This window comes from Lagenorhynchus albirostris, chromosome 5 (genome assembly GCF_949774975.1).
Source record: "Lagenorhynchus albirostris chromosome 5, mLagAlb1.1, whole genome shotgun sequence".
Taxonomy (NCBI): domain Eukaryota; kingdom Metazoa; phylum Chordata; class Mammalia; order Artiodactyla; family Delphinidae; genus Lagenorhynchus; species Lagenorhynchus albirostris.
The window spans coordinates 72,531,062-72,552,563 of record NC_083099.1 but is presented as its reverse complement, the minus strand read 5'-3'; the positions used below and the strand labels follow the sequence as shown (position 1 = coordinate 72,552,563).

The 21,502-nt window shown below is 33.3% G+C and overlaps 1 protein-coding gene and 1 pseudogene across 2 annotated transcripts in view; both read left to right on the top strand.

The window, feature by feature from the left end:
- Positions 1 to 21,502, top strand: part of ACAP2 (ArfGAP with coiled-coil, ankyrin repeat and PH domains 2) — a 162,999-nt gene that overhangs the window by 117,461 nt on the left and 24,036 nt on the right. For both annotated transcript variants that reach the window (XM_060150341.1, XM_060150340.1), the window contains exons 9-13: positions 4,084 to 4,158; positions 9,172 to 9,284; positions 17,079 to 17,130; positions 18,401 to 18,501; positions 19,105 to 19,210. In XM_060150341.1, coding sequence (XP_060006324.1) covers positions 4,084 to 4,158; positions 9,172 to 9,284; positions 17,079 to 17,130; positions 18,401 to 18,501; positions 19,105 to 19,210 — 447 coding nt within the window. The remainder of the gene's footprint in view (positions 1 to 4,083; positions 4,159 to 9,171; positions 9,285 to 17,078; positions 17,131 to 18,400; positions 18,502 to 19,104; positions 19,211 to 21,502) is intronic.
- On the top strand, positions 4,927 to 5,075 carry LOC132521461 (U1 spliceosomal RNA; annotated as a pseudogene).

Sequence of the window (21,502 nt, the reverse complement as noted above, 5' to 3'; positions counted from 1 at the left end):
CTGGTGAGTTTTCTGGATTTCTGTCAATTTTCAGTTGATTTTCTTTCCCAAAATGGTTCAGGTTACTTTCTGAGGAGAGGGATTAAGGATGAAAAATAGAGTTTAGGGAAATGGGGAAAAGGTAAGAGCAGAATGAGAATTGCATTCATTGACCAAAAATAAATGTGGTGCATGCATGTGTGCATGTGTGTCTGTGTGTGTGTGTTGGGATGGTGTTGGGGAAAGATGGTGTGCAGGGCATATGCTGTGAATTATAGAAATGCTCTTCCGTGCCTCTACAGAACTTAATCTATTGGAAGAAAATAACAAGTCACCACACTATTAATCTCTGTGCTGAGTGCCCTGTCTGGGTATATAAATGGAGATTAGATTTGTTTGCATGTGATAGAAAACCAGAAATAGTAGGAGCTTTAACAAGATAGAATTTTATTTCTTCTATGTAAAACCAAAGGCCTAGTATGGTGGTCACTTAATCTGCAGGGACACAGGCTTATTATATCTTTGGATTCTACCTAATGGTTCAAAGTGGTTTATCAAGCTTTAGCCTTCATATCCAAATGCTAGCCAACAGGAAGGAGGAAAGGGGAAAGAAAGATTCATTCCCTTTCTTTAAGGATATTTCCTAGAAATTGTATATTCCACTTCTGTGTATGACCTAGTGTCACACTAGCTGCAAGGAAAGCTGGGAAATTTAGTCTCAATGCATGTAACCATGTTAACCTACTAGAATTTGGGGATTCTGTTGTTAAGAAAGGAGGAGAGAATGGATGTTGGGAGGCAACCAGCTATCCCTACCACATATTGGAGGATCAAAGTGTTACTGTAACATGTATACAGTACATCCAGCCCAGACTTGGGAAGAAGGCAAGACCTTCCTAGGCCCCAGGCACTCCCCACATCTTAATCAAACATTAGATTGTACCCTCATCTTACATTAAGTATAGTTTATCAAAAAAATGAATTGGTTTGTAGTTGACTAGTTTCAATAATTGTATATTTTGACATTTATTAATTTCAGTTTTTACCCTCCCAGGTCTCAAGTAATTTTGCAGGTCCTTGAAAAGCATCTAAACTCTGGTGCCTGTAGTGCCTGGTGGATACTATGGCCTGGTTGGAGGTGGCCAGTTAGGATATTCTTTCAGTAATTCAGTTATGAGATTATGGCATCTGGAACTAGGGTCCTGGCGGTAAGGGTGGAGATAAATAGATAGACTTGAGGAATAGTTAAGATGTAGCCAATTTGAGAGTGGAGGGACATGATGAGTTCAAGTTTAAATGTGTTGATTTTGAGAATAGGACATCTAAGTGGGTATATCTGGAGTTCAAGAGAAAGAAACACTAAAGGGGTCAATAGCATATAATTGCTAATTGCAATCACAAGAGTGTGTGAATTGACCCAAGGAAAGTTAATAGGTATTTCAAAATCATGAACCTATTTTAAAAAAACATAAGTGACCGAACACCATGCCTAATAATTCTGATTTTGTAAGTTAAGGTCAAGGTCCACAAGTATGCAGTAAAAAGAGATTTGGCTTGGGACAGAGCCCTAAGAATGATCTACTTTTAAGAGACGGCTAGGTAAGAGGGGCTCCGTGAGAACACTGATGGGAGAGGAGGTGGAAAACCAGAAAATCATGGTAGCACAGGGCAAGGAAAGAGTGTCTCAGAAAGGTGGGGGTGGTTGTCAGTGCAAATACTGGAAAGAAGGTCGAGTAACCCTAGGACTGAGAACTACCTCTTGGGTTTAGCAGCAAGAAGGTTATGTGTTACTGATGTGAGAGTTGAGGGTCCAAGAGGTGGAAGCTTAATTACAGTGGGTAGATGAATATGAAATGGGCAAGTGGAGAACAGGGAAAAATGTTTTAAGAAGTTGTATTGTGAAGAAAAGAGAGCAGGTAGTAGCTAGAGGGGAGTATGAGTTGTAGGAAGGTTTTATTTAAGGTATTATTTGCACAAATTTAAAAAGAAATGGGAATGGGAGAAGTTGAAAGGCAGAAAGAGAAGTGGTGAAATCTGAGGTGGTAGGAGTGTAGGAGATTCAATACATAGGTAGAGGATTGGGGGCACCTGGTTAGGTATAGGAGCCTATTAACCTCATGATGCCCAACACTAATAGAAACACGGGACACATGCTACTGTGCTCCAAACTCTCTCTTCCTGATACAGTACCCAGCATCTAGGAGACAAGACTGCCAGCCGTCGCACCTCCCCAACTCATACGTCCTCCGGTACTCCACCATGTTGGAAGATATCTTTTTCTTTATACTTCTGCCCCAACAGAGAGAGGGGATTTCCTCCCTTTCTGCTGCAATAGCAGTGGGGTGGGATGCAGCAGAGAAATTTACTACCAAGTTGACAATTTTACTACCATCACTAGCATTGTAGTACTGGTGTGGAAAGTACATGCATGCAAGTTTAGAAATATCAGTTTGAATCTTGGGGGCTGCCTTCTGCTGCACTTCAATCTGAATGTATGAAAAACATTAACATGCCTTTCACTTAAAGGCTATAAAACAAGGATATAATGGTTATTCCACTCATTCAGTATAAGAAACTATTAAGGACAAACATTTTCCTAGCGCAGCATTACCCATTAAATCAATGCAGCATGTCACTAAGGTAAGTATGCATTAGATCTTAAAGTGGAGTGGTATAGTTGCCATCTAAGTAAAATATTTTATAATAGTGATAGTTCTATTTCAGTGTTTTCTTTTGGTTCTTTATTATTATTCAGTGATATTAAGATTCTGTGGTCAGAATTTGTCTCCTGTAGAAAAAAACACCATTTGTGATAGTGAATAAAGGATCACACAGTCTTTTAAGAAGGCCTTTTTCAGTTTTGTTTTTAAAGGATATCAATGAGAACATTTTGACATTTAATACTTTGTCTCTGTAGTCTGTTGACATTTACATTTTTATTTATTCATTTATCACACATTAGTCAGTTTGAGGTGATGGGTGTTCAAAGATGAAATGACAGGGCTTCCCTGGTGGCGCAGTGGTTGAGAGTCCGCCTGCCGATGCAGGGGACGCGGGTTCGTGCCCTGGTCTGGGAAGATCCCACATGCCGCGGAGCGGCTGGGCCCGTGAGCCATGGCCGCTGAGCCTGCGTGTCCAGAGCCTGTGCTCCGCAACGGGAGAGGCCACAGCAGTAAGAGGCCCGCCTACCGGGGAAAAAAAAAAAAAAGATGAAATGACATGCATCACAGTTTAGAAGAGTAGACCCACATAATGGGGTATTTTATAACCCAATTTTTGTTATTCCAGCAAAGAGGAGATCAAGAAGCCAGTGCTTTTGTCATAATACTGGAAGCCAGATATTTCTCTTCTGATGGAAAGGATCAAGAAAGAAATGGGATTTTATGATTTCATAAGTTTTTTAATTTTTTTTTAATAAAAGGACTTTAAAAATTGGTGATTTTATACTCTGATCTAATGAATGATTTCTATTCTGTTCTATTCTGTTCTATTCTATCCTATTCTGTCCTCTCCTACTCTATTCTATTCTATTCCCTCCCTCCCTCCTTTCTTGCTTTCTCTTTTATCTGTTGAATTTTTTTTCTACCTTTTAGATTTTATTGTAATATTAGGAAGCCAACTTGAAAACATCATGCATCTTGAGTGATTGGAAGTGTCTGTTACGTTGAACTTGTGAGGCTGGCATACACTAGCTTAGCTGCTACTTTTTGCTGTTTGGGAAGAAAAATCACCAGTATATCTTCTTTCTGTCTTTGATAGCGACTACCAGAATTGCTGAGTGCATCAGCAGACAACTTAATCTAGAGTCATTCTCCTTAATTCAAGGGGTGAGCATGTTATCACTGTTGTGCCTTAGACAGGGCCACCTGTCACAATTGCTTGGAACCATGGTTGCTCTTAGAAATGTTTTCCCTAGAGGAATTAAAGACCTTCTCAAAGAGGATATGATACCAGAAAAAAAAGAACTTCCACTTTAAAGTTGTAGCCAAAATGCCTTTTTAGGTAAACCTCAATTGACTGACTGATTTGGAGTATGAGTTTTGAAAAATAATCATGTCTTTCTTTCTTTAACTTCTAAGTCTCTATCATTTACTCCTTTTATAGTTGGATCGACTGGTTGTGGATGCAGCAAAGGAGAAAAGAGAAATGGAGCAAAAACATTCCACCATTCAACAAAAGGTACTTGAGGGGAGAAGTTAAAGGAGATTAATTCCCATTTTACACAATTTCTTGATTATTGGTTTCAGCAGGATATCATTGTGTTGGAAAGGATCCTTTGAGTTGCTTTAATAATTAAAGATTGTATTGTATAGATAAATTCCTCCGTTTTTTGTAAAAAATAAAATATTTTTCTGATGTTCAGGTTTGTATTTTATTATTATTTTATATCAAAATATTTGAAAGCCATGCTCTTGAACCAGTTTATAAAAACATCAGTCTCTTAGGGCCTTAACTGCTTTAAAAGTGGCCCTTAGGGTTTAAAACACTACTTATAGTTTCAGTTAGGATATCACCAACCACCTGTAAAAATGTGTGTGTGTATGTGGGGGGCGGTGGATGGGGGGGTGCGTGGAGGTGGTCATGGGTTGGAGAACACTGTAGCATCAATGTGTGTGTTTGGTACTTGGAATTTCCAGCTGCAGTCACTCTAAGGCAGCACTTACTCTCTCAAGTGATGCTGAAATTTCACTTGCATTTCTTATTAATTTGCCTAAGTCTAGCTAAACTAATGTTTGAAAAATATATATTTAAAAATGAAGCTTTAAATGTGAAAACAGTTTTTGTTTCTGTGTGCTAAAAGCTTTGAATATGATATACCTGGAACTCAGTCTAATAATATTTTATCTTATATAGTCATTGACATTTTTTTGTGTGTAGTAATCTGAAAATAAAAAGAGACAACTGGAGGTTGAATGTATGTAAAAAGTATGAAAAAAGATGTGTTCTGTACTTACCTGGCAGGAGAGATACCATGATCACAAAGGTGGTTTTCCCAGGGTGAGGCTTATCCATCCCACACCTACAATTTCCCCAAACGTGGGAAACTTGACTGCATAATTTTTGGTAGTGGGGGACTGCTATCACACTTTCCCCTAAAAAGACAAAAAAAAAAAAGATACCTTCTAGCATTGCTTTAAGAAATCTATTCTCTTGGTATTGAGCAGTCAAATCAACTTTTGTTATGGTTTATTTAGAATTTAAAATACCAGTAAACTAGATCTGATATAGAAGATGTCAGAGGAAAAAACTGAAAGTGAAATCTGTAATAAAAGTAAGGAAAATTTTATTGGTGATGGGTTGTTAGTACTCAAAGAGAAACGTTATTTAAAAAGTGGAAGATTTTCTACCAGACCATGTTTAATTCATTACTTCTAGTTATATTCAGGTAAGACTACCTCCATGTTTTATTTTGTTTAAAGTTAGAATCACTATTGGTTGGATAACTTGTTTTAATGACGTTACTGTAGAAAGATTTTTAAGAATTGGGACCAATCATTTTTAATTAAAATGAGAGGTCATGAAATTTAGAAACATGTGACTATTTGTTTAAACTGAATTATTTAATGAATATTATGCATCTTTTTTTTTAATAGATCTTTATTGGAGTATAATTGCTTCACAGTACCGTGTTAGTTTCTGTTGCACTATGCATCTTTTAATATCTTTCTCTATTGTATAAACAGCTCAGTGTTGTACCGAATGTCCAAGAGTAGTAGATTATTAAATCTGATAAATTTATTTGATTTTAAATAATTGTCAGTTATTGTTTTCCTTAAAGGGAATAATGCTGTTTTTGTTCATTATGAATACTTACCTTTTTTTTTTTTTTTGCCCTTAAATGCTGACACAAGGCTGCATTACAGGTAAAAAAAAAAAAAAAAAAAAAAAAGGAAAAGAACAAGATCCAGTCAAACTAAAAATTAAGGAAAAGTATGTCTAATGTAATTGTTTAGATTTTTTCAAGAACTGAAATTGATCAGTTGAAGAAACGATGCTATGCATATTCATGTACATGCCTTTTGGATATATGCACACATTTCTGATGGATTTATACCTAGGAATAAAACTGGGTCAGAGGGTGTGTATATATGTTCAGTGTTGGTAGATAATGCTGAATTATTTTTCAAAATGTTATACCACTCCTGGTAAGCAGCACTGTGTGAGAGTTCCCATTGCTGCTTGCCACCTCGTTGTATTGTGAAAGTTTTAAATTTTTTGCCTATTTTGGTGGTAGGTATTGACATCTTGTTGTGGTTTTAATTTATGCTTTAGTCACTAATGACCTTCTCCCAAGTTTGTTGGTCATTTGGATATCCTCCTTGTTAAATGTCTGTTAGTCTTTCTCCCATTTTTCCATCATGTTGCCTAGCTAACTGTTGATCATATCTTCAAATATTCTGGATATTAGCCCCCCTTTGGGGTATATACGTTTTAAATTTTCACATAGTTTTTAAAATGTCTTTTCTGTGTGGTACTTTTTGTGTCCTTCCCAACCGAGGATCACAATGGTATATCTCCTAAGGGTTTATAGATTTGCATCATCTTCTAAGTGTTTATAGATTTGCCTTTTATCAATATCTAGATTTTTTAATCAATCTGTAATTGGTTTTTTGTATATAGTATGAGGTAGAGATCCAGTTTCCTTTTATTTTCACATTGGTAGCTAAATGATCTAGATTCAGTTATTAAAAAGTTTGTTTCTCCCTACTACTCAGTGTTGTATACTGTTATACATCACATTTCCATACATGTGAGGTCTGTTTTGGACTCTATTCTGTTTTGTTGGTCTTTTTATCTTAATTATGCCAATACTGTGCTATCTTAATTATTTTAGCTTTATAGCATATCTTGATATCTGACAAAGCGAAGCCTCCTACCTTCTCTTCAAAAGTGAATTGCCAAAGTTCTGCATTTCCATATAAATTTCAGGAGTGGCTTTTTAGGTTACATAAAAATAGCTTTTGGGATTTTGATTGGGATTGCATTGGATCTGTGAATCAATTTGGGGAAAAATTGATATCTTTATTTTAAATGTCTTCTAGTCCATGAGCTTGAAATATTTCTCCATTTATTTAAGTTTTCTTTAATGTCCTTCATAAAGTTTGATAGTTTTCTTGTACATCTTTTGTTACATTGTATTGCAAATGTTATTGTAAATATTATCTTGTAAAAATTTCTTTTCTCACTGTTTACTTTTGTTCTATATTAGAATAAAATTTGATTTTTATGTATTGATTTTGTAACCAGTAGTCTTTTTAAGCTCTCTTTAATACTGACTTATCTCTGGATTCTTTTGGATGTTATGTGTACAAAGTCACATCATCTGCAAATAATTGTTTCCTTTACTTTTTGTTTATCTTGCTGGCTAGGACTTTTAAAATAAGCTTAAAACAAAGAGATAATAGTGGTCCTTCTTGTCCTTCTTGCAATTTCAAAAGAGAAAGCTTCTCTTAGAGTCCCCTCATTGGCCAGCCTTGGCCTTGCCTTCTATTCCTTGGGCCCCACACCAGAGCTTCAAGTTCTCCTCATGAGACAAACGCCCTTAATGGGAGACTTGGCTTCCTTGCTCTGCTTACCCCTGTGGCTTCCAATTTTCACTTATTCTTTTGCCTTTGAGTATTCCTTCCAATTTGTCAGCTCATCAGTGTATTTAAATTCTAATATTATATATTTTATTCAACATTATTGGTTGCTTTCATTATAAAATCATATCTATCACATTTTAAGTACTATAAAATATTAATTGATGTTAATAGGAATTATACTGAAGACTTAATTTATCTCAAGAAAAATAGTTGAAATTAGAAAAAAATACTTATAATGCATTGCAAAGATGCCGATGTTACAAATGAAATTTTTAGAATGTTGCCAAACTCAATTACATCTGTTGCTGACTTAATTCTGTCTACATAATTAAATAAATTATAGCTTCAAGTAAATTTTAAATGAAGGAATTAAAATTTCCGTGATTTTTTCCCCCAAAGTATTAAAGCAGGAAGAAATGTAGCAATTTATTTACAGGTTATTTCATTTGATTATTTTGGATTATTATGTCTTTATGATTAAATTTTGAGAGATGTCAGCAGTGTTTGTTTTTAATTCTGAAGTTAGTCTGTTTCCTCTTTCCATAGTCTTAGAGTCAGATTTGGAAAGCCCTTAGGTGGTTCTCACTCCGTTTCCCCTCCAGTGCAGGACCCCCGCATCCCAGCGTTCTGGCAGGTGGTCATCCAGCCTCTACCAAAATCTTTCTCAAGACAGAAAGTCTACTACTCTCTAATAGGATAGCATTCTAATTTTGATTATTGGTCCAGAAATAATTTTGAAAGTTTCAAGACTGATCTTTAGAGTTTTCAATTTGGGGATCACAGCAGTCTTGCAGTTTTGTTGAAATTACTTTGGAAATTCACCAGGAAATATTTTAAATATGGTAATTCTGATTTCAAAAATTCATGAATCCTTGGAGGAAAATTGAAAGTTTGAATTGCATTCAAGTGAAAACTAGAATGATTAGAATGATAGAAAATGCCTATGAGTGGTTCTATAGTCCTCATAAAAAAGTGAGCTCGGAATGCTTACTTCACACTGTGGTGCTTCTCCTTTGCAAAAATAATTTTATTTTAATCCTTTTTTGAACCCCCAAACAGTGGAGTTATTGTTTCTACCAGATTTTAAAAACTGCCATAATAGTAATATATTTAGAAAATAGTGGTAGATTTAAATAATCCCAATTAAATATACCCATATTCCTTTAAAAAAAATTGTTAGCAGACACATCACCATAAAATATTGGGATTAAATGAAAACATTTTAAACATAACACCTGTAGAATATCGAGTTATTCCCTTTATCTATTTGTATACATATTGTGCTTTTAATCACAGTGTATATACAATTTATTTACCCAAGCTGTATAATTTATAAAATTTATATTGTCTTTTCTCTTTTAATGTATATTCTGTATACTCATCTATGTTATTGCATAATAGTCTACTGGATTGAAATACATCAATATGTTGAAGCATTCTTCTATTTTTGAACATTTAGGTCTCCCCTGCTTTCTTATGAATATTGTTGATATAACTATCTTAATACAAAGCTTTTTACTGTTTGAGCTGTTTCTCTAGGATAGATTTGTTGTCTAGGGAAATCAGTAAAAATCATATGAACTTTTTAATGTGTTATTTTGTCTAGGATTTCTCCAGTGATGATTCTAAGCTAGAATATAATGTAGATGCTGCAAATGGCATTGTTATGGAAGGTTATCTGTTCAAACGAGCCAGCAATGCCTTCAAAACTTGGAACAGGTAATATATTTCAAATCTAGTCTTGCTCTTTCCATATTCTCAGTTTTCTGACTTTCCCTTTGGTTTGGCAACTCTTTCCTTCATAATTCTCTAAATTCACCGTCCCTAGTAACTTTCCTGAACCCAGTCCATTGAAGATAAGATAAGGCCCTTCTAGGAAAGGGGCCTTATGAAGCAAGTCAAAAGTAACAGTAGTAATTCTAAATTTTAAAATTTAAGCGAAGTTTAAACCAGGAAACAAGGAGACTTTTTATACTGCTTGGTCTGTAGTGACTAGATCATTACAATGAATAAATTTTTAAATGTGAGCTTCCTCCCATATTTGTTACCAAATAGATCTGATTGCAAATTATATTTTGAATATAATGGATGAATATGACAAGTGAGCTTTTTTTTTCCCCTTTGGGTTCCTCCCCTATATGCTGTTTATGTACATTTTTACTTAATTTTGGCTTGTGAATCTTTAAGTGAGGTGATTCTGATCTTTGGATCTTTGCAATAACTTTAACCAGGAGTTTTAGGATATGGAATTGTTTTTATGTGTGAAGTGAGTATGGCAGCTGGTGCTCCTTTTTTCTAAACTTGATGCCTACCAAAAACTTAAAATGTTTTTTTCTAAACTGATTTTTATATATATTGATCCAGTAAATGTCTTTTGAATGAATGTGTAAAATATTTTATTTTCTTATGTATTAATAAAGTGGAATAATTTCAAACATTAAAACAAAAAAAAAAGATTGTATTGTCTCAGGATCATTATTCTGAATAGCAGTGATTAGCCTTTTATTCAAGGATGCCTCCCTTCTTGCAAAAAAAAAAAAGAGTAGTTAGAACAGTTTTGTAATAATTGAAAATAGTATTGGGTTCTGGTTAATTGGTACACTATTATATTATTGGTTGAATGTATATTATTTGCTGCTTGAACAGATATGCATTCACTTAATGATAGATTGTTTTCTTTTTAAAAAAAATGGACAGTAGCAAAATAAATAGAATTTTCTTGGTAAGTTTAATTTAGTATACATTTTTGTTAATTTAACTGGAAATGATTATGCTTGGATATTCAGTACATTGAAATGGATTCCTTGTGCACTAATTTTGAGTCCTTGGTGATGAGGTTATAGAAAAAACATTTATTGATATTTTCAAATGTCAGTGATACATTGAGTATTTCCATAGCATTCGATATTGTCAGATGTTTGAATGGTACATGGTGCGTTGTATTTGAAATAATTTTCCTTTACTTGAGAGTGAATATAAACTGGAAAGAATAATGATTATATTTGATATTAAGTCTCTTTGAGTTATGTAGAACTTTTTTTTTTTTGGCGGTACGCGGGCCTCTTACTGTTGTGGCCTCTCCCGTTGCGGAGCACAGGTTCCGGACGCGCAGGCTCAGCGGCCATGGCTCACGGGCCTAGCCGCTCCGTGGCATGTGGGATCTTCCTGGACTGGGGCATGAACCCGTGTCCCCTGCATCGGCAGGCGGACTCTCAACCACTGCACCACCAGGGAAGCCCGAGTTATGTAGAACTTTAAAAATAATACATGAATATAGATGGATCAACTACATGGTCTGGTTAAGAAATAATGTTTTAACTATTATAAAGTAAAAAAGAAAAATTAAAATTCTGTATTAAGCCAATAATCTTTGAAGCGTTTCCTGGCAAATTTGCATAGCCAGAGTAGGAAATTAAAATCGTGTGGTTGTCAAATTTTTATAATAAAGATTTTTCAACTAGTATGGTTTCATGAGGTAATGTTAGAATTGAATTTTAACCTTCAGATTTCAAAACAACCTCCTTAAAGTTTAACACAGTGAAAATACAGTAAATCCATAGAAACTGTACCGTTATGTTAAGAAGAAATGAAATGAAATTCCATGGACTACTCCAATCAGAAATGCTCTCAGACTTCAAAATGAAGCACAGTAAGTGTTAGTGGAAAATCGCATTCCCACTTAGGACAACGGAAGAACATTAATTGACTTAAGCATGGACCTTTTGGTTTTTTATTATATGTTTCATGAATTTTATTAATTGGCATATACATTAAAACATAACTAAAATCAAGTAGGGAATAACTATAAAATTCTCAATTGTAGATATGTTACCTATCATTTGCCAAGTAAGGAAGACAATAACTTTGGAAATGAGGCCACTTTTTAAAGGAGATGCCATTTCTGTGTGATAGGATGACAGTTATTGATTAGAATCATAGATTGTAGTTAACACCCTAATTTTTAGTAAAGAAATGGAAGTGCAGGGAGATGGTTGCTCATTCAGGGTCACACAGCTGGTTTGTGACAAAATTGAGGCTCAAAACCTGGCTCTTTAAAAAACTTGCTATGGCAGATAGTCAAGAGACGACCAAGGTCAGACGACAGTGGATCAACCCAGAATTAAGACTCCGTGCTTCCAGTGCAGGGGCGGGCGGGTTCGATCCCTGGTCGGAGAACTAAGATACCACATTACACGAGGCCAAAAAAAAATAAAATAAAACATAAAGGAAATGTCAAAAAAAGAAAGAAATAAAAAACTTGCTATGGAAATTCCAAACAATTTGAATTTTTTATTTTTTATTTTTTTGCGGTACGTGGGCCTCTCACTGTTGTGGCCTCTCCTGTTGCGGAGCACAGGCTCCGGGCGTGCAGGCTCAGCGGCCATGGCTCACGGGCCCAGCCGCTCCACGGCATGTGGGATCTTCCCAGACCGGGGCACAAACCCGTGTACCCTGCATCAGCAGGCGGACTCTCAACCACTGTGCCACCAGGGAAGCCCACAATCTGTATTTTGATAAGACAAAATACAACTTCAATAACAACAAAAAAATAGCTTAAAAAATACTTTTAAAAACCTTCCTAATCCATTTGCATTATTAGGAATAAATTATGCATAGCAAATTAGTTTCATTTTCATACACCTTTAAAGAATATTTTGATGACAGCAGTAGTTAAAGGCAGAGTTCTAAGGAATATAGCATATAAACATTATACAAATCCCTTTTTAAAAACAAAAGTCAAAACCTTGCAACAGAAGTCTTAAGTATTTTCTAGGTTATAGGTCAGTAGCTATAAAAGGGAGAAGAAAGAAAGAGTTATCTATTAAATGTTATTTAGAATTCTCTTCTGCTTTTCAATTTTAAAAATTTGGAATGTATCTAAATTTTTTTATATGAGGTTACCAAAAATCTAATGTTAGGAAGTACGTGCAAATAATTTCCCTTTACCTGTATATGACTTCCAGACTCTGCCCTGCTTCTCTAGTTAGTTCTCTATCTAGCTTGATTTAATATATTCTACGAGCCTCTGAATAAAAGACTGTGTATTTGTGATATTTGTGCCTTAACTTTAAAAATTCAGGAATTCAACTGTTCAAATGTACAGATTTTTTTTCTGCCCACCGTTTACGTTTGTTTTTGTTTTTTTTTAATTGTTTGTGGATTAGTTTTAGGAAACATACTTTCTTGTAGTTACTATAAGGTGCCAATCATATGATGACAAATTTGCCATTGTCTATAGTTTTATGGAGTAGAAGCATACAATATTTTCAAAAGGAACTTTTTAAAAAGATCTTCCTGAGGGAAATGTGAATTTGACTAGGAATTCCCAGGTAGTTTTAAAACCTGACCCTGTGTTTCATAAAATCTAAGTATATCTTGAAAGCATCATTCTATGATCTGAAATTTAACCAAAGAGATGGTATTTTGTGTGATATGATTGAAATAGCGTAAGGAGTGAAACGTTTTATGTCTTATGTGAATTGTTGAGCTTGTTTCTGGTTGGCTTCAGATTTCTGGTGTCTCTTAAGATTTTTATATGTCTATAATATACATTTTTTGATGATGTGATATCTACAAAATAGTCTTTCCATACCAGGCCATCTTCTCAGTGTGTCAGCTTTACTTCAAGCTCAAGTCAGTGCTAGATGGATTACTAATACCTGTATATCTCTTTTGCTTTTAATGATAAATTTAGAAAAGATGAAGGAACAAGGAAAATAATTAAATATTAACATTATTTAGTAGTGAGGTGTTAAAACGAATAAAGAAGTTGAATAATTACATGCTGTGCTCAGTCTTTGTTGAATTAGAAAATATAGCTAAAAGCATAAAATGTATTATATAGTATCTTAATCTAGTACAGATACAAATAAGAAGTGTATAGATAGATTAAAGATAAACTCTACTTATGTGTGGCCTTAGAGTCTCCACTATCATTTGACAAAAAGAGGGTGAGCAGATGGGAGGAACTTTTCCTTATGGAAAGTTCTCATTTGTTTCAGGTTTTTATATATATATATATATATATATATATATATATATATAAATATAACTGTAGTGATTATTTCCTTTAAATTTTTAAGATGAGGAAAGGTACTATTTATATTTTACAGCTATGACCATAGAGGCAGAAAATAATAGCAGAGTGTGCTAAGTCCTACCAGAACCTTCTATACCATAATGCTTTGAAGAAAATTTTGAATATTTCTGAAATATTAGCATTTCAGATCCCTAAGAATTGGAATTAACTGTATAAATGCATGTATGTATAATATGTGAGCAAAATACAACAGATACTTTTGACTCTTTTGTTAGGTTATGAGCTTAAGCTGGTTCCTTTAATTCTTGCTTTATTTTCATATCATGCTAGTCTTTTGCTTATTTTGCACATTTGCGTTTTCATTCTTTTACCACCTTTCCCTTATGTTTTAATCCTGCCCCATTTTTTCACATGACAGGAAAAAGCCCGATCATATCAGGTACCAAATGGCTTCCTTCCCCTCACCCCTACCTTACTCCAGTTTCCTCTTTGGCACGAGAAGGCTCATAATTAACCTGCATTTCAATTGGATTACTTGCAATGGATATAAAGTCTCATGTTTTAAATTGGGAAGAAAGTGTAATTCTTATTTGAGGAATGGAATTATACCTTTTCATTGCTTATCTCCTCAATTTGTTTTAATCTGGAAAAGAACATTTGATATGTATATAGTTATCCAAAGAAGATATAGATTGAGTAATACGAATACCTTTATATATATATGTGTCTGTATTTTTTAAGGGAAATAAGCTAGTAAATGCTTTTTAAATTTTTTAAACAGTAATTAGGAATTAGCCCCTTTGGTAATCACCTTATTAATTATGTTTAAAGGAAACATTGTCAGTTCCTAGCTTTTGTTTGTTTTACCATTTTGGTCTTTTTCCTTGTGAAAAACTAAATTGAATTTTAGATAAAGGAACATATACATGTTCAAGCTTTTAACTTTGTTAAATGTTCACCTTTTTGGCACCTATGTGCCAGATGTGTGCATGAATCCATCATCTGTATAGTTTTAGTGATAAAGCTTCTACAGATTTAGAAGTCTGACTTTTACCCATGTTCTTGATTTTGAGTTCCGGGACGAGTGCTCAAAAATTGTAAAAGATACTTGATTTCTTTTTTAATGTATTCCCTCTCCACCAAAATTCTGTCATCCTATGGCTCTCATTGGTATTTAAAAATTAATAATATTTGTTTATGAATGTAATATTTTGGTCTAAAATCTTTATTATGTTATCTCAGTTTGAGATAGATATAAAGTGGTGTCTTAGTTTTCTTAAAACCAAGACATTTTCTTTTTAAAAACTTATATTTTGGCTTTGTGGTCAGTTTGTGAATCTTGCAGAATATAGTGTAGTTGTCAGCACAATGCTTTCCAACATTTGTCTTTTTTATTAATTACCTTTTAAAGAATCTTCAAATTGCAGGTAGCATGAACTTGAAAAATATTAAATATTTTTGCATGTCGCATAGACTATGAACTGCCTCATTTTTCCTTTTATTAAAATTGTTAATAATAACTAGGATCATCCTACAGGAGCAATTTAAAATTATGTTTTATTTTACTTACCTGATTAAGGTCTTCATCAGTGTAAATGAGTAAAGTTAACTCTTTTTTCTTTTTTTAATGGCAGAGGAGGGGAGATAGTATCATAATACATACTGATCTTAGTAATTAAAGTATTTTTCTACCTAGGATATATTGTGGGGTTGTTTTTCCTTAGGAGATGTCAAATTAAGATGAATTTATAGTGTATACAAAAACTAATGATGTGAGAAAGTTACCCAGAAGCAGATAGATGGTAGGGGAACTGAGTTTCAGAAATACAAATGATCTATAAAGTTAATAATCAGAGCAAATTGTCTCTAACCAAAAAAAATTAAGTTTTTATCTAGTATTTTGTTATTTATGTTTAGAGGCTATTCTAAGATTCAGCAGGTCAAAAGAAATTTATTTTTTGAAGACCTCAGAAGCATGAAAAGTTTACATGGATGTTTTTCCATTGTGCAATAAAATTCATTGTAGTTTTTCATCAAATTATATAATATGATTACTATATATAAAATATAAGAATTTTTATTAATATGGTTTACGCTACTTCAAATGATTTTTTTAAAAAACACTTTAATCAATATCAGAGATTGTTTCCATTGCATGTCATCCCATGTGGCAGGGCTGCACCATTTTGTTTGTTTGGAGGTTTTTCCTTTAACATTTCTAACCAACCATGTGTTCCAAAGCAAAGAGACCCCAGAAGTTCTTCCTTTTCTAGCTCACCTCTTGATGATTTGCATTTAGAGGCAACGCACTTGGTTTTATCTAGATGCTTATTTAACAGTCTCTATTTTAATGGTAACGGTGATACCTTTTTAAATAGCAAGAAAACCTAACAATCTGTCTAGCTTAAAAATAGAAAAGCATCTAATCATTTTCTCAGCTTTGGAGAATTAACTTAATTTTTTAAAATAGAAATTCTAAATATGTCTAAATACAATTTTTAGTGCTTTGTATTAGTATCAATGAAAAGGTAGAATCTCTATCTGCTAATAGATGAATAACTAATGTTTATGATAGAAATCATCTCACATGAAACTAATTTTAAAATAATGACTCAAATATTGTTTTACCTTTCATGCTTGATGAGAGTTTTTGCTTCCTTTTATGAATGGCTTTTGGCTGTGATTTTTTTTTGTAAGTCTTTAGGTCCTTTTACTGTTTTAATAAATTAGAATTAGTAAATATGCCATACGTAGCTTAGTTTTTTCTTCTAAAGAAGATTGCAAGTAAAGTGTTTGCCAATTAATGTATAGTAATGAGCAGAACAATAGTTGGGTGACTCATTTTTAGTCATAACTTTGATTATTCTGCTTAGAAGTATTTTACATGAAAGTAAGCCCAAGTGAATTGGCACCTATCTCCTGTGATGTCAGTTCTAAAAGGATGATACAATTTTCTGTTTTGCTTAACAAATCAAATGCTGAATTAGCTTCAGAAAGGTTGAAAACAAAGCACCATTTATTTCAGTCTTTTATTGTATACAAATGAAGTCTTATTTATAATATAATTTTATTTCTACTTTATAACAAAAGCAAATTATTTTGGGGGAAAGATTTAGTTATTTTTGAGGAAGCTCAAAAAGCTAAATTTTTATTTTAAAACAATTATTATTTGGTAATGACATAAAGGATGACAACTTTTGTTAGGATATAAATTTCTGACATAAAAATGAATCAAAATATAGTAATTTTATTTTCCTAATCTGTGGTTTTAAAATTGCCTGAAATTGTTTTTTTACTTTCAGTAGTTATCTATCTCATTGACATCGTTTATATAAAGCAAAACAAAACAATGCACTTCTAAAAACATAATTACCATAAACTGATTTTCTAGTGCTTTCCCCAGTATTTCTTTTCTAACAACAACTGAAATAAATTATGTTTGTGAAAACGTAATCTATTTTGTATCTATTTAGACGCTGGTTTTCAATACAGAATAATCAGTTGGTTTACCAGAAAAAGTTTAAGGTAGGTGTTTTGTTAATTAGTGAAAACCCATTGAGTCCCCAGTTTAAGTTTTTTAACTGTTCCTTTTGGTAAAGCATTGAAGTCCATAAATATGCATGTGTGCAAGATTACTGTTTATTAGTTTTATGTTTGTGTATGTATAAGAGGACTCAGAAGTGGAAAGTGTCAACATTGTGTCCTGAATTCTTAGTTCCTAGCTTTGAGATGGATTTTTCTGTGTCCCAGGATTATTACTTTTATTCCTTCACATGTTTCTTTGTCCAGCTGTGAGACAGGAATTCCCTAGTACTGTCTTGATGCTGAAGGAAAGGGTGCCTTTTAAGAAATATCACCTTAGGGCCAAAAGTGGTAATGGAGAAAGGTTAATAATTACATTAAAGTGTAAGCTTGAATTAATTTAAATAGAAACTTTTAAATTTGTTAACATTGTTTTTACATGTTTGTTTTCCTGAACCTGATTTTAAGAGTGAAGTATTTTTATTTAATGGAAAGGCATAATGAGATTATATGTGACTTGAGAATGTTAAAGATAATTAGAGAAAAAGAACTATTAGTTAATTGATGACTTGATTTTTACCTAGTTAGTCTTTATGAATGATGTATTCACCTGTAAATTTCAAATATCCACTTTACTCTTGAGATGACACAATGTGAAATTTTACTTGCTATTCTATGGTAGCAGGTTTATTCCATAGAAGTTCTTTATTCTAACTAATTAGTCCATGGTTATTTCTACTCTGATAAGCTTGGTTTTGAGTTTATTTTTTTATTAAGTACTAAAAAATGATTTAAAATTTCTCATTTTCTTAGGTATTTTAAGAAGCACATATAGGCTTCTTATTTTTCTTTCAGTTATTTAAACTTGACTCATGAAAGGCTTCTTGTTTTGGAGGAAAGTAGCTTTTATTATATGTGAGTAAGGATCAGGAGAGAAATCGATATGAAAGAAAATAGAAGAAAATGAACAGAAAGCTAACATTTATTGAGCACTTGCTGATTAACTACCAAGTGTTGGACTAAGTATATATAAACTATTTCATTTAATTCTTATACAGCAGTTTTATGAGGCAGATAAAATTAGCAGGGCAGAATTACCTTTATTAGTTATATCTATGTTGATAACTCCTATTTCTAATCTAAAATAAGATAAAATATAAACCTTTAAAATTAGACCATTTATTCCAAGTACTGTTTTTAAGTATGTTTTCATTGGTAGTTGGTATTTAAAACCTAGGTTGATAAATATAGGAGTTTTGTATCCTTATTGTAGGATAATCCCACTGTGGTGGTAGAAGATCTAAGGCTCTGTACAGTGAAACATTGTGAGGACATAGAACGACGATTCTGCTTTGAGGTGGTCTCTCCAACAAAGTGAGTGGTTCTAAAGAATTTGAGAGTTGCTTTTATGTTTCCATAGCTTGTCTTAAAGAATTTTCCAGAATACAGAGAGATCTGTGTTGCAGTTGTGATTATATGAGCTAAAGAGGAAAAAAGTGCTCTAAAAGTAAATTTTAATAATTAATGGTTACACGTATTAAGTCAGATATTTATGTAACTTCTACCCAGTATCGTATTCTTTAAATTCTATAAAGATGATTGATGTGGCCATGTGAAAACATATTAACTGTCATGGTAATGAACTGAAGTCATATATCAGATAAATTTCTTTGATAACTATCATTTCATATATCTACCCAATGGAAAAAATTAATGTTATTTTATGTGGCAAATTTAAAGTTGTTTTTTTTTTTAATATACAGGAATGGGTGATTTGTTTTCAGTAGGTAATTTATTTCATTGGTTCCTTGATTTCTTTATGAACATACCCTGTCGTAAAGATAGGTGAAATAAAACCTTTCAACAGAAATTAGTTTTTGTTAGAAAATTATTAAATAACAAAGTGGACAAAAAAGTAAACCTTCTTATTTTTTGGTTTAATTTAGTATCTGAGAAAACAATGTTATTTCCTTTTAGAAGTTGTATGCTTCAGGCAGATTCTGAAAAGCTGCGCCAGGCATGGATTAAGGCTGTTCAGACCAGTATTGCTACTGCTTATAGAGAGAAGGGTGATGAATCGGAGGTTAGTAAACAATATTGTAATACCAAGTGATACATTAACAAAGTTTCTAATTTTAGTCGCAACATTGCATGATTATTAAAACTTTCTTTTTTATGGAGGATAATTTTTTTTGTAATTGAAATGGTTTTTATTTTTAAATTGTAGATTCAATTCTCTTGCTTATTTTTCTTTAATTATCATTTTATATATATGTTTAATATATATTTAATATATATATTTATGTTTAATCCATTATTTCAATATGTGTCCCAGGTATTCTGATGCAAGTATTTTTCCCCAAATATTTTATTATTCTAATAAAACAGTGAATGTGAAAGGTATTTAAAATTAAAACTGGGTGAAAAGCAAAAAAGGAAAGCTCATATTTTAGTGGAAATCTCCCTGGAGAAGATAAACTAAATATAGAGTCTTGGGTTGTAGTCTGGCTTTAGCTACCCAGTGAGTTTACAAACTCCTTTGAGCAAGGCCATGAGTGAGTCTTAAGAAATGGAACTCACCACTTCCCCCCACTAGCTTCCTGAAAATGTGACATTTGTGAATCTCTGTACATGTCTGAAAATGTCTGTATTCTATCCTCACATTTGTTTGATAGTTTGGTTGAGTGTGGAATTTTTAGGTTGGAAATGATTATTCTTAAAAATTTTAATGGCAGTGTTTTTCTTGTTTCCAGAGTTGTTGTTGGAGTCTTTCTTGTTACCAGTCTTTAGTATTCCTCCTCTCCAATTTCTTTGTTTTCTTTTTCTGGAATTTCTGGACTGGTCTTATGATTTTCTTATTTTTTGTGTTTTTTGTTCTGTATTCTGGGAGATTTTATCAGTTAGTCTTCCAAACCTTCTATTAAATATTTCAGTTCTGCTAGCACATATTTAATTTCCAAGAGATCCTTTTTGTTTGCTGAATGTTTGTACATATAAACTTGTTCTTTTTTCATATATGCAGTGTTAGAGTTGTGGTTCTTAATCTTGACTGCACATTAGGATAACACAAGAAGCTTTAAAAAATCCCAGTGCTTAGGTCCCGCCCCAGAACAATTGAATGGAGTTGGGACCCAGGCATCAATATTTTTAAAAGCTTTCTAAATGATTTCTGTGTATAGACAATGTTGAGAACCATTTTATTAGGGGCTTTCTGGTAATCTGCTCATGGTTGCAAGTTAAGGACTAACCTCTTCGGAAGCTCTGAGAACACAGTTAGGACTTCGTTGACTGTGAGCTTCAGCAAAGTGTGGACCATTTGTTGAGGAACAACCAGAGTTAGGGTCTTTGGAGTCTTTTCAGCTAAGATTCCCCAGAGAAGACTCACCAATCTCCTGCATAGGGATAAGGGCCTGGCTTGGAGCTAATTGCTGGGGATCGCAGCATTCGGCGTGTATACATTAATTTAATCCTCTGCCTTCCACCTTTTAGGTAAACCCCATCCAGTCACTTTCTGTTTTACTTTCCCAGAGAATAAACCTCTAGTCATTTGTGTGTCTTTGTAGAGAGCAGTCCACTAATGGCAGTGTTGGGGAGGGCACCTTCGATCTAACTGCTTCTTAAACAATCAGTCCTCCTACTTTCATCCCCACTTCCAAGATAACTGGTATAAATCCTTGAGTCCTTTGAATATTATGTGATATAAATTGATGGACTCTTAGATTTTTCTTATTATTTCCTTAGATTTTACCTTGGTCTACTCAGTTACCATTCATCCAGCCACTCTTCAGCTCCCCAAGTTTTGTTGCTCTTATTTTCTTTCCTGTTCTCCCTATTCTTGTGGATAAATGTCTTAATTTTTTTAAATAAAAAAGCTTAAGTTTTTAAAAGTAGATTACAGATATCATGTCATTCCACACTTAATAGTAATTTCTTAATATCGTCTGTAACCCAGTCTATATTCATGTGTCTTCAGTTGTCCTAAAAATGTCTTTTACAACCTGTTTTACAAAGTAGGAGCTCTCTATGACTGGGCATTGCATCTGGTCTTATGTTCCTTGTCTTTCCATCTAGAACAGTTCTTTTTTTTTCATAACAATGACGTGCTGAAAAGGTTAGGCTATTTGTTCCTATAGAATTCCTTCTCATAGATTGCAACATAGATAATGTGTATACTTTATGCTGCAACAGGAGACATACAATATTGTTATCCAGCCACTGTTAATGCGAAAATGTTCTGTGTGAACATGAAGCAGACACATTGGATTAGGGACATGACAATATGATCCCTCCATTGTCATGTTCCATTTCCTTTTTTGTTCCCAGTCTACTTTGTTATTTTGTGTAACAAAATCTACCTTGTGTTACTTTGACCCTA